Below are 13,992 nucleotides of genomic sequence, written 5' to 3' on the forward strand. Positions count from 1 at the left end.
AACACTCATGAACTCCTTCATCCGGCAGTCATAGAGCGCTAGTTCACATCATTTGAACCACAGGGAGGTTTACCTCTGAAAATCGCATTTGTCTCATTTTATCATTACCTTTTCATCGAACAAAAATCCTTGAGGCAAATTGACCCTCTCATAGTGTTATCTCCTTCCAACATTCACATTTCCCTGCAGTCCCCTGCTCATGTCTGGTCCCCCGCTCCATGGTGGCTCGTGAGCGGATAACCCCCCCGCCCTCCCCCTGCCACAACCACCAACGGCTCCGCAAGCCAGCGGCATCTCCCAGTGTGGGCCCAGTTGACGTCCCCTAACTGTCCCTTGTCCCTTGCTGGCACTTCAAGGTTAACCTCAACGTCGTGGGGGACTATTCTGTTCATCTCAACTGAGTGGGAGAGGGAAGGAGTCGCGGTCAAGGGTGACATATGGCTACTTCCCATACCCCCCCCCCCCCTGATCTTCTGTTGGTATCGACAGGGACGTCATCCGCTCCCGGGGAATAAGGCATCAGCACAAACGGCCTTCCACATCCAGAGTCATGAAATTAATGATCTGTTCCATGTAGGAAGTCCTTTCGCGCTCGTTGAATCTTTGACTTTTAAACCCTTTGAGCAGGCGGCCATGTTTTGGGTGAATCCCAGAAGATAGTAGACCGGCCTCGACCCTCTGCTTGTGCAGCGCAAAACAAGCGCTTTGATGCATTGGAGAGGCGAGTGCGGCAGGGCAGCAGATTGCGCTCACCGCATCAGCGACTGTAAGCCGTACGGTGCACTGACTTATGGCAGCAGGCGGGCAGCTTAATGTGGAGAAGCAACAGGAGCAGGGAGCTTTTAAAATGCATCACATCCGTTGACGTTGATACTTAGTTTCCCAATGCAACCGATTATTTACCAAGGCTAACCGCCCATCCGTTCCTTTCTTTCCTACTGGTACCGGAATTATTTAAGCAACCACATTAGAGTCTGTCTCGCTCGGTAGTGGTTCAAAATAAAAAAAAGCTTGTTGATTATCTCTTAAAGGGGCCATGGTCATTAGCATTAGCAGGTCCATGGGGAGGGGGTTTCTGAGCTCCATGGGGGGGGGGGGGGGTGAGTGGGTGTGAGTAGCTAGCAGTAGCATTAGCATTTACAGGGTGGAGCTCTGGCCGGTGGGTACGGGGGTTGGGGGGTGGGCGGCTGAGGGCTCTGAGCAGGACCGGTGTGTCCGCTAGTCTGATACTGGGTTCATCCAGAGAGGAGCCAGGTTAAGTTGTGAGATTCAAGCCCCCTGAAGGGAGTCTGGGGGGAGAGAGTTTTTCGTGGGAGTGTGTCTCTCCTTCAGTTTGTACCCCTGTCCCGTTCTCTGGGGGGGGTCAAGGAAGAGGACCTGCTTGACGGTAAGAACGTTTTTATTAAGGCGTGTTTTAATAAAAGCTTGGTATTCAGGCCTTGTATTAATGGACCATCATGTCTCGGTAAGAGTTTTTATAACGGCGTGCTAACGCGTCATCCGGGCCCAACATACGGTCTGACAAGGAACAGCCGTAAAAGCTTGACTCACATCGAAATTGTTCCCCCTGGTTTCTCCGTTGTCGATTCATCCATTCAACCTTATTCGCCAAGGTCCTTATTTTTATTTTTTGAAAGGTTTCCATTCTTTCGGCCATTAAACAACTAGCTGCATAAAGTCGGCTCGCCGCTCCCTGAATGGAGTGGCTCAATTAGTTGTGTCTGTGTGTTTTGTCAGCTTGAAACTGTTTATGCTTGGTGGTGCACTTTGGTCCTCCAATGCAGCCCCAGGCTAGCTAGGTTGCGGGGGGGGGGGCTGGGGAGGCTAATTTGGGCAGGGGGAGGGGGGGGGGGGGGGTATTGTTGAGCAGTAGGGAAAAGAGGACTATCAGTTCTACCCAGATAACCCCTAGCTGTCATTGGAGCTCAAGCCAAGCCATGACCCCTGGGGGGGTGAACTCTGTTGGTCATGTGACCAGGCAGTGAAGAGACCAGTATGGCTCACGGCTCTCACAGTGACCAGTGAGCTCCAAGCTGCAGAGGAGAGAGGCTGCTGGAGAGAGAGACACAGAGGAAGAGCTAGAGAAAGGGGGAGAGAGAGCAAGACAGGAAGAATCATGAGGCCAAGGCTCGCACGCCTCAGGGCTCTTCTCTAGTGAACTACAAGCTTTAATGGACTGTGGGCCGACTAGGAGAAGAATGAGATGGATACATGGGAAGGTAAGGATTTAATTCACACACCGGGGGTTGGTGAGAGAGGGAGAGGGGGAGAGTGCGAGAGAGAGAGAGAGGGGGGGAGAGTGCGAGAGAGAGAGAGGGGGGGAGAGTGCGAGAGAGAGAGAGGGGGGGAGAGTACGAGAGAGAGAGAGTACTGTATGTGCTGGGTAGAGGCTTCTGACTTCTGAATGAATTTGAGATTGCCCTGCCGTTGATTATCTTACCATAATGTCAAATATTTATTTCCTGTTTTACGAGATTTACTGGAAATTCGTAACACAATTTACATGTCAGCCTATTTACATATGGATAATAAAGTGAGGCAACGTTGAGCGAAACAACGTTGATGTTTTTGTATTCCAGCAGAATACAAGAAGTTTGTCCTTGGAACGCTTTAGCCTCGCTCAAGGAAAAACAATTTATGTTTTTTTTCCCCAAGCTTACCTCGGCACTTGAGGGATTTTTTTTTCAAACCTTTTTTCCACATTAACAGCCTCTGCCTTGAAGCTTTGTGTTGTTATTTGCGCGTGTGGAGGACTGATGGGGAGTCTAGGTGCTCTAAAGAACTGTTCTCTACATTATTGATCGCTATTGGGCTTTTGTTGCCCATCTGGAAAATGGTTTGTCCCTAGTCAGCAGTGTTTATGTGAAGGGCCAGTAGAAACACACCAACATGGGCCCCCAAGGGCCCTGCTGGGGTCACCCACACGGCAACCCCTCACCACATTTCTGTGTGTTTAATTTAAATAAGCGAAACAGACACATTTCAGTACTGCCTTTTGTTTATGCATTTGGTCTTTTTTTATTGTTTTTTTCTTTCTTCCCTTCAATTGTTTTTACATTTTATTTTATTTAATTTTTTTTCTTTCTTTAATTATGTTGCTATTTCTTGAAAACAGCATGTTGAGTCATTCACTCACTACCATTCTCTACTATATTCTAAACTCTAAACATCCCATATCGTCTACACCTAGTGTTCCCTCTTCTTGGGTTCTGGCTACACTATGAGGAAGCATTTTAGTACACTACAAACCTGTATGGGGAAGCTTGTTACTGTCTCTTCACAATTCCGCTAGGCTAGCATCTTCACTAGCCTTCTAGACTGGGATCTTCTCTAATTCCCTTGGCTAGCATCATCGCTGGTCGGCTAGGCTAATGACTGTGCTAGTTCGCTTGGCTATCATCTTTGCTAGTCCGCTAGGCTAGTGGTTGTGCTAGTATGCTTTGCTAACGTCTTCACTGGTCTGCTATTGTCATGGCTGGTCTGTAAGGACCGTGTCAGGAAGCCAAGCATCAAGCATCCCTCACAAGCACCCCCCCTCCCTCAATACCACCACCCCTCCCTCACAACACGTCACTCACAACACGTCACTCCCATCAGGAAACACATCCCCCCTCCTCACCCCTGCCCCATTCTTTTCTCTTTCATTCTCTCTTCCTTTTATATCTGCCTTTCTTTCAATCAGCATATTCAGTCAATTACCCATGGCCATTTGCTACTATTCTTTACTCTAAACATCCAATATAATCTGCAGCTAGTCTTTTCTTATCTTGGGTCCTGGCTACACAATGAGACAGCAGTCATGGGGACAAGAAACATGTATGGGAAACCTTTGTACTGTATGTCTTTTCAAAAGGCTAGAGCCTTCGCTAGTGGGCTTGTCTAGCGTCTTTCTAGTCCCCTAGCCTAGTGTCTACGTGATTCAACATGGCTATTGCTTGGCTTATTCGCTAGGCTAGCGTCTGCACTAGTCCACAAGGCCAGTGTCTTCGCTAGTCCACTAGGCCAGTGCTTTCGCGAGTCCACTAGGCCAGTGTCTTCACTAGTCCACTAGGCAACTGTCTTCGCTGGTTTGCTTGACCAGTGTCTTTGCTAGTTTGCTTGGCTAGTGTCTTTTCTCGTCACTTGGCTAGCGTCTTTGGCCTCTTGGCTATAGTCTGCTAGGCTGAAGCCTTCACTAGTCACTTTGCTAGCGTCTTCGCTGGTTGCTTGGCTGAAGCCTTCACTAGTCCGCTTGGCTAGCATCTTCACTAGTGTCTCAGCTAGTCTGCCAGGTTAAGATACTCTGTAGTCCTTCATCATGCTAAGACGCTAACCATGCCCCCCCCCCCCCGCCCGTAACCACCACCCCTTCACATTCTTGTCAGAGGAAAGAATGCGTGTGCATGTGGCTGCGGGTGTGTGTAGATAAGTATGTGCATCTGAAAGAGGAGGAGATGGAGAGGAGCAGAGGAGGAGCGAGGGAGATGGAGATTAATCGACAGGCAGCAGCTTAGCCTGGTGTGTTTTTTTTGCGGGTGTGTTCGATGTGTATGGTAGCAGTTATGTGTAGATCAATAAGGGGGTGAAAGGAGGGGGGGCTGCCTACCTATAAATAGCCCCTGAGTTAACCCTCAGCATGGCAGCCATTTTCTCTTTCCTTCTTCCTCCACTTCTTCCGCCTTTTTAGATTTCCTCTTCCTGTACTGTGACAGAGCCGAGAGGTGTGCAAGTTGCTTTTCATTTATTTGTTATTTGACCTGACCTTACCTACGGTGTGCAAATATTCCGCTTTCTTTTCCAACGGTGTATGATTTCCACTGGCCCCTCCCCCTCTGTAAACACACACCACATACACTTGTGTAAACCATGCTATTATCGTGGTATCATTAATGCATGGCAGTAATGGAGTGTGTTCCAATGATCTGACAAACGTCCGGTGTTTCAACATATTTATGTGTAATACAGGAAATACCTACATGTAAACACATCAACAATTTATACATGCAACCCATGTTGGGATTTAAAATGTTTGGTCACCTACAGATAAGCCTGCATGCATACACAACATCACCATTGGTGTAATTTGTAAGGTAGCTATTACTACCGAGAGGGAAAGAAACACTTGGCTTCTCTTTCACAATTGTGCAATGCACCCACCTCCACTGCTGCAACAACTCTATCTCTATCTACTGTTCCACAACAAACCAACGTATTGAACGACGTATGATTCTTCAGTTGACATCGTCGACATATAACCGATCTTTCTCTGTGTCAATGATCTGACCCCCAGTCCTGGCTGAGACAGGCAAGGGGGGGAAGGGGGGGTAGGGGGGGTAGGGGGATGGTTGGAATGGGGGTTGGGGTGGGAGTCGTGCTGGTGGGGCTGGTTAAGTCGGAGCCAGGGTGTATCTTATCTTGACGGCCAACGTCAACAGGTTACCATTGTCATCTGGAATATGTGGAACTCCATGGAAGTTTTTGGTATTAGCATGACAATGGGGGGGGGGGGGGGGGGGGCTGGTGGTGGTGGTGGTGGGGGGCATCTGGTGGAATGTAAGATCTGTGTTGTATCTATTACCCCCAAGGCGCTCTCTTCCTCCCTCTCTTGCTGTCAGTCTTGATCTCTCACTCCGTCTCCGTCTCTCTATATCTCTATCTGTCTCGCCGCCTCTTTTTCTGTCTTTCTGTCTGTCCCTGTGTCCTTGGGTCTCCTTCATCTAACTGTATAGTCTCTCTTTATGTCGCTCTCTGTCTCTCTCTCTCACTTCAATTCAAATGGGCTACATTTTTAATGGAAACTTACATGTACATTGCCAAAGCACAAAAATAGGATTTTGTAGTCAAAAATAAAATGCTATAACAATCTAAAAATATTTTTACACATTGGAAATGTACTTTGACTTGGGCTTCAAATAGTAAACAGTTTTTTCTAAGTAAGTAAACAGAGTAACAGAATGTAAAACAGGGCTCTATCTCACCCCACTCTCTCTATCTCTCGGAGGTATCTTGTTACAACACAGAGTATGTATGTGCCGCTAGATTAGTGAGACATTTACGTCTGATTGGAGGAAATGCAGAGGAAGCCATTTGTCTCATTGGACGACTGACCGTGGCTGTCTCCAGTTGACAACAGATGTGCCGTGTGTGAGGGTCGCAGTTCACAGCGGAAAAATACTAGATTTCTCCATCCCCCGCTTTCTCTCTCTCTCTCTCTCTTGCTCTCGCTCTCTCTCGCTGTTCCTCTATGCTCTCGCTGTTCCCCTCCTCCCTCACACCCCCTCCTTACCTGTCAATACCTCTCTCATACCTTTCAATTTCTATCAGTTAGCTTTATCGGCATGGAAACTAAACCTGTACATGACCAAAAAAAAGAAAAGGCAAACGGGAAAAATGTACTATTAAATGTGAAAAGTGCATTGATGCATCTCCATTTCTTTCTCGGTCTCTGTCTGTCTCATTCTCTCCCTCAGCTGGAAGGTATTTTGAGGGCAGACAAACCGCTGGTGTGTGTGTGTGAAGGTCTTTCCAGATCTCTCCACCTTTTCTTCTATCTTAGGTTTACCCTCTGTCCCTGCTATTGTCCTCCTCCCTAGCCCACAAAGACAGGATTTGACTGTGTTGGAAATAGCTATGTGTGTATTTCCAAAAGGAACGGGTCAATGCCACAGTGATGGTGTTTGTGTTTTTCTCCAGTGTATTGTAGGGATTTATTGGCATTTGCGTTTCACTCATTGTTCAATAGGCTCCTGAAGTCACCAAGGACCTCTGACCTGGATACGTTTGAACTATAAATACAATTGGACTGTAATCTTCTCCATTCAATTCTACAGTTGGTGGGGCCCGTGCGCACAGTTGATCTACAAATGGACCCCCGGGCTGACTGTTGGACTGCTGCCCTGACGGGAGGTTAAAATGCTTGGCTGGCGTTTTCCGGTTGGCTTTAAAAGTTTAGAGTGAAACCTGGCGTGACCTTTGAGAAACAATGCAGCCTTTAATGATTAGGAGGGGGAGACCCAGGGCACGGGGGAGGAGGCGGGGAGGGGGAGGCAGAGAGTTCAAGACTGGCTTTATAACTCTTCCACATGTCTCCTCCCGGGGATTTATTGTAGTCACATGACCCGGGTGTCAATCAGCTATTCATTTCCATCAAAGCTTACCCTCTCAACTAACTTGGCCGCCAGCAGGCTTCTCATCCTAGCATAGTCAACCCCCCTCAGTTAGGTAAGCTTGCTACTCATATCAGCGCTCTGTAGCCATTAGTTCTCTACTCGTTTATCTGCTAGTTTCTGGGCCTTTTAAGCCTCTTCAAATATATATGAGTGAGGGGTCAGGGTAGTCTCATGTTTGACTTGCCACCCAAGGTTTCATCCCAATGTCCAAGGTCTCTCTGTAGACGTCCTAGAGCAAGGTGCTCCGTAAGGACATGCGTTTGAAAAGATTCCTTGCAAGTGGTTCTGGATGAAAGCGCCTGCTAAAAAGACAAAATGGCTGAATGGGGAATCGTGAGGTGTGAAGGGAGCAGGGACAGTAAAGCCACACAACCGGGGGGAGGGGGTGGGCGGAGGGGGGGGGGGATGTGGCAGTGGCAGATCAAGTGTGTGGATGTGTGAACTCTCCTTTAATAACGGCGGCCATGCACTTGAAAGAGGAGGGTGAGAGATCCAACAAATAAATCAGTCTTTTGCGGGGTGCGAGGGAAGGGAACTGAAAGCCATTGTTGTTTCCCTTCTGATTAAAGGAAGTCGGGCGTTTGTGGCGAAGTGTAGTCGGGTTTTCAACGCGTCGATGCCGGAGCCACATGGGCAGACAAATGGTTTCACTGAGGAAGGGCGGGAATGAGGGAACAGCGACGGAACTTTATCCTGAGGCTTTAAACAAGCTCTTGTGTAAAAACCCCGCTGGTCAGATTAAATATCTGGAAGCTTCTCTGCTAACTAGGCAAACGAGTGGCTTGGGGAAGACAATGACAGCTGGGGTCATGTTCTGCCTGCAGAAGAATGAGCTAAGGCACACCCTGGAAACTGCAATGACTACTTTCTTTCAGGGGCTTTTAAAAGTTGCTTTGGTTTCATCTGTATCTCTTTAATTGTTGGTGTGATTCGTTGGTGATAGCTTTTGTACATGTGTGTTGTACTTTTTGTCCGTGTACTGTTGTGAAGTTTAGTGCGTAGTGTTTTGGTCTAGTTAGTCTCTAGTTTATGTAGTATAGTTAGTCAACATGTGGAGTTGTGGGGTATTTTTTAAGAGCAGTGTTACATATACAGCTATGAATATTCCCTCACCACTCCAGTGCAACACAAAACATATTGATTACTATTGTCCTGTTGGCTCTTTCAATTCATCCCTTTCTTGTATCTCCTGTGTCACCGTGTTCCACAATATTGGGCACACGTCTCCCCTCCCCACCTACGTTGCTTTGTTGATATGAGCCGGCTGAAGATGCTTTTCATCAAATCCTTGAATGGAAATAATCCCTTTCAAGTGTCACTTGTATCCTGGCCTGCCTTGCACCATTACTTAACATACTGCAGAAACCCGCCCAGCCTTCCGTTATAGCCATGAACCCTTATTTTATGATTCAACCTATTTTTTCACCCCGGATTTCGTCAACATGATATTGATTCTATCAGACCTGTGATCTTCTGTTGTGTTCACTAGGAGGGGGGTGGGGTTTTTACGCATCTCTTGGGTCTGCAGGGTTAATGACTAAAACAGTTAGTCTAATCCAGAGATGAGGTCACTGCTTGACCCCCCCCCCCCCCCCCTCTCTTTGTTGCTGTACAGTATTGTAACGCTGAGGAAGGATTTTAAAACTCACTTAAAAGCCAAATCCCTGATTCTGAGCTCTGCCAAACCTTCCATTCAATGAAACCTTATGCTGCGATTTACACACACACACACACACACACACACACATACACATACACATACACACACACACACACACACACACACTCTAATAACCTAGAGTACGCAAGCCTTCTTTAAAAGCTGATTCTTTAGGAGTGGATTCTATGTTATCTCGGTCACGACGTGCCTGACCAGGTGACTCCCCTCCCCCCCCAATCATAATCATTCTGCTATTTAATCCATCTCATTCAATGAACTACACAATGGAGTGCTGCATTGAGTTTCCACTGCAGGTTGAAATCAGCCATCACCACGGTACAGCATGAGAAAATAAATCAATGCTGTATTTGAGGGATTTAATTTCTTAAAACTACTTTTTTCAAATGCATTCCTTTTTCAAATGAATGCCGTCAATGGATGCCTTCTTCCTTCGCTCTTGTCGTTTCTTCAATAAAGCTCGTCTGCAGGGTAAAGCCATGACCTCGACCGATAACTGTCAACCCTGGCCCTGCGCCCATCCCGAATGCACAGTTCAAACAAAATTCTTTCTGACGGCACAGTTTCAGCACTTTTTCAGCACCAGATTCCTTTTGTTCTTCGAACAAGCTAATCCTCGTGTGAATCAATGACAACATGACATAACATCTTGGGACACATGTCCCGGAAGAGTGGATATGGGTTAGGGAGCATCATGCTCGAGGAGGCCTGCTACAGGTTACACTGTGTCGGCATACGGGTTGGAACCCGGAACCTTTCGGAGAGAATCAAACAACGCTAACGGCTGGTCCATCCTGCTCCACTCGTTTGCATTGTGGGAGGAACAGGCTTGGTGCTAGGGCTGTGTTCTGGTATGTTCCCCTCAGCCCAAGGTGGTGTTGATCTTTTAAAGATATAGACGATCGCTCCGTTGCATTCCACCCAGAGGCCGAGCCTGGAAGCAGAGTTGTCTGCGGATACCTTGGCTCAGACCTCCCTGTGCTGTGCTTGGGGCCGGTGATGTTTGATGTCTTCATAGAATGTTGAAGGTGCTGCCGGGCTGGGTGGATGTCTGTCTTTTGGTTTTTCGATGGATTGGCACAAAGCTGTTTCAAAGTCTACATGTCTCGGCTTTAGAATAATAGATTAGAAAGAGTTGATTATATCGAAGACGTTTCCATGGAAATCGTAACATTCGGTAGCTGTGTGGAGGCTGTGTCCGCCAAATGTTCTGAACATCATTTCTAAAAAAATTTCCTGTCGTTGGACAGGAAATCCTGCCTGGTACTTCCTGTTCGCTTTGTCCCTCCTCCTCCTCAAATGTGTTCCTGATTGTCCTTGATTTTGACTTTTACTCAAGAAACCCACTCCAAAATTACATTTTAAAAGAACGTAATGATTAAATATATTTGTTATTCATTACATTAAACATTTAAACCAGTTTAAACGAAGGACGGATGGGTTTTACAGTAATTTAGGACATTATCGTTTATAATGCGTTTATCATGCTGTATAAACATACATTCGACACACTTTCATTCTAGAGACTACACAGTTTATTGAGTGTAGTCATGCATGTCAGCTTCCTGTTCATCTAAGCAGAACCAGGGTTAGGTGGTAGGGGAGAGAGGAAGAGGGGGAGAAAGGAGAGACGTAAGTGAAGGCGCTCTTGTTATTTAATATGGTGGCTTTCTTTGAGCCGAGCGGCTGAATTAAACATGCAAGATGTCTTAACTTCCTGAGCACCCCCTTACCTTCTTACATCGTTGTAGCGCAGACTCAGCGTAGCTACACTTTCTGGATTAACCCGTTGCTGGTGAGCACATAAACTCAGTGTTTTCTAAAATGCATCTAGCAGTGAGTATTATCGGTTTTATTCAATAGACGCCCAAAAATGCTATTTGTTCTTTGAAACAAATGTATCATAGGTGCCCTATCTGCACCCTCTTGAATTTATACATTGTAATCTTTTTTTGCTTAAATGGCAAAAACACTGTGCCTTCTTATTTTTCTTTTATCGTGAATGAACCCGAGCCCTATCAGAATCACACGAAGATCTCTCTCTGCGGCTGCGCTCGTCAGCAGTGAGCACTCACACATCACCATGGTGCCCCTCACACACACCCCAGCCCCACTGCTGAAAATTGTAAAATAAATATCATTTTTTTTTCAAGCCATATGTGACAGCTCTGTAGTTTTCTCACGTTTACGGTTCCTTTACAGGTTCAGTCCTGTCGCCACATCTTCTGTTAATAACGAAGCAATAAAACGATTTACACACTGTCGTTGTTTACCAGTTATCCAAAAAGAGGATGTTTGATATCACAGGTTTCCCTGTGAAAAATCCAGAATCAAGGGGTTTACGTGAACCGATATTCACACCCTTGTTGTGTGTGTTTGCGTTTTTCTCGTGACAGATGATTCGGCTGAGCTGCGTACCTGCCTCATCTGCGGCGACCGTGCCACAGGCCTGCACTATGGCATCATTTCCTGCGAGGGCTGCAAGGGGTTCTTCAAGCGCAGCATCTGCAACAAACGCGTGTACCGCTGCAGCCGCGACAAGAACTGCGAGATGTCGCGCAAGCAGCGCAACCGGTGCCAATACTGCCGGCTTCTCAAGTGTCTACAGATGGGCATGAACCGGAAAGGTGAGGAGACACTCCTATTCTCACTATTTTGCTATTTAGTCCTTCAGCAAAAGGCTCCCATCTTACTTAGTGATTCAGGGAGACGCTCTTATTCTCACTATTTTAATGATTATTTGCCAGCAGTCTTTGAGCAACAGACTCCTTTCTAAACTATTTTAATATGAATTCCTTCAGCAAGAGTAGACTCTTCTCCCAATTTGATGTGGTAGACTGTACTAGGCTCCCCTTTATCCTGGTCTTTATTTTCATTTAAAACTAAGCGTCTGGTCATTGTGCTGATGAACATGTGAATAAGGCCAAGGGGTCATTTTTTTTCGATTGATCTAAATCTGTCACTACATGCTGAATGCATTCATACGGAGAATCAATGGAGGCCGCAACAATTTATCATCCAACTGACTTTGCATCTAGACATCCCATCTCATGTGTATGAATATACCCCCACCTAGTGGCAAAGCAATACAATAGATTGTTTTACTCAACGTAGTGAAGGCTTCATTACTTTGTCCACTAGGTGGAGCTCTAGGCCCTGCTGTGTGTGATGAAAGATTTCAACATTCTGATTTGTATGACGTTTTATCTTAAAGCAATCAGAGAAGATGGTATGCCAGGTGGGAGAAACAAAAGCATCGGTCCAGTTCAGGTAATGGCAACTGCAACATTTTAACATTGAACACGTCCCATTTATGTCCCACAATTTCCCAACTCATTTCATAAACAATCCATCATCATGAAGTTTAGCTGTGACTTACTTCACCTGTTTTTTAGAGGCTGAAAAACGGTAGGAAAAAATCCAGGTTTCCTAAACAAATAAACACACATTTCCCTCCACTGTGTGGATTTAATAATTAATCCATATTTACATAGGAGCTTGCCGTGGCTGCTTGTGAAAGTGCTTGGTGGTTATGACTCAACAACCAACCGAACCCACGAGCATCCATGTTCAGAACACTGTTTGTTATGGCTCAGAACAAACCCAGCCAGGCTCTTTACCAGCACCACCCCGTGACCCCCCCAGCCAACGTCTCCACGTGCACAAAGGGACACTGGGTTCAACACCGTCATAATCACACAATCCAGAGAGAGTGTGTGTTTTCTTCTTTATATTTCTCCCCTGCAGAGTCAAAAAGTGCAAGAAAAAAAAGCTATTAAGTAAGCTATTAATTTCTCGGTTTTTGTCGTGAATGAAGGGGACCCTGATGTCATTAATTGCCATTTCGATTTACATGCTTGAATTGAAGCCCCACCCCCGGTTTGAGGCAATAGAGCAGAGACGTGGCGCCTGGTCTAGCAGGCTAATGTCTTTGTTATGCGTTTGGTCCCCTTTTAATTTGTCTTTGCATGGAACGGCAAAGGTTCTATTATTTTAGCCGTAACGACTAAAAACCCATAGCCCGATCTTGCCATACACGCACATGTGCATTCACACACACTCAAACAGACACACACACCTTGTCACCCTCAAGAGACACACAGACTCAAATGCATACAAGCACACCCTCTGGCATGCACGTGGACACACTCACAATCCCACACACTCTTATGGTGCCCCGTCATTCATTTTCTCTTTATTTCGTGTCCTTGCTCCGCTCAGTTTTCCGTTGGTCGGTGACACACACACACACAAAGACACACTCGCACGCACGCGCACACACACACACACGCACACGCACACACACACACTAGCCCCTTTAACAGAAGATCTGTTATCATGCTGGCTTTGCTTTTATAACCAAAGAACCAAACAAAAGCGACGTGACTCTGGCCCCGTGTTGGCGTTTTGTAATTAGAGCGGGACGTGGAGCATGACGTCGTCAGCGTCTAGTACATAACATACAGGACAGCAGGCGACAATGTTGGGTGAATACCACTCTCCAAACACAAGCACGTTGGCTGGACTGCGTACACAACGCGTCGAGTAGTTATGTCACAATTATTCTCAGAGAATGGTCGGCACCCTCTACAGAGACGTTTTGCGCCTTTTGTGTAGTCCGCTGTAGCTCCTCATCCTCGTTTTGTATCTCTCTCTGACCTCTTTTGTCTTCTCTCTCTCCCTAATCCTCCTCATCACCCCCCCCCCACCAGATCTCGGAGGAGGAGATAGAGAGGATCATGTCGGGGCAGGAGTTCAAGGAGGAGGCGGCAGAGCACACCTGGGTGGAGCGCAACGTTGGAGACAGCGACCACAGCTCCCCTAGCAACGGGGCGTCCGAGGGCAACCAGCCCTCGCCCGCCTCCACCCTCTCCTCCAAGTGAGTTCTCTCCCTCTTCCCCTCCTTCCTCTCCTCCCCCCTCTCCTCCAAGTGAGTTCTCTCCCTCTTCCCCTCCTTCCTCTCCTCCCCCCTCCACCCTCTCCTCCAAGTGAGTTCTCTCCCTCTTCCCCTCCTTCCTCCCTCCTCCCCCCTCTCCTCCAAGTGAGTTCTCTCCCACTCCCTCTTCCCCTCCCTCCTCCCCCCTCCACACTCTCCTCCAAGTGAGTTCTCTCCCTCTCCCACTCCCTCTTCCCCTCCCTCCTCCCCCCTCTCCTCAAAGTGAGTTC

The 13,992-nt window shown here is 47.0% G+C and overlaps 1 protein-coding gene across 2 annotated transcripts in view; it reads left to right on the forward strand.

Moving 5' to 3' along the window:
- Positions 1-13,992, forward strand: part of nr6a1a (nuclear receptor subfamily 6, group A, member 1a) — a 70,742-nt gene that overhangs the window by 46,585 nt on the left and 10,165 nt on the right. Inside the window, exons 1-4 of one of the 2 annotated variants that reach the window (XM_060053990.1) lie at positions 1,930-2,219; positions 11,223-11,453; positions 12,041-12,096; positions 13,539-13,705. In XM_060053990.1, coding sequence (XP_059909973.1) covers positions 2,204-2,219; positions 11,223-11,453; positions 12,041-12,096; positions 13,539-13,705 — 470 coding nt within the window. In that variant the 5' untranslated portion in view covers positions 1,930-2,203. Of the gene's footprint in view, positions 1-1,929; positions 2,220-11,222; positions 11,454-12,040; positions 12,097-13,538; positions 13,706-13,992 lie in introns of those variants that run through there. The other variant, XM_060053989.1, reaches the window with a different exon arrangement.

Source organism: Gadus macrocephalus, chromosome 6 (genome assembly GCF_031168955.1).
Source record: "Gadus macrocephalus chromosome 6, ASM3116895v1".
NCBI classification, from domain to species: domain Eukaryota; kingdom Metazoa; phylum Chordata; class Actinopteri; order Gadiformes; family Gadidae; genus Gadus; species Gadus macrocephalus.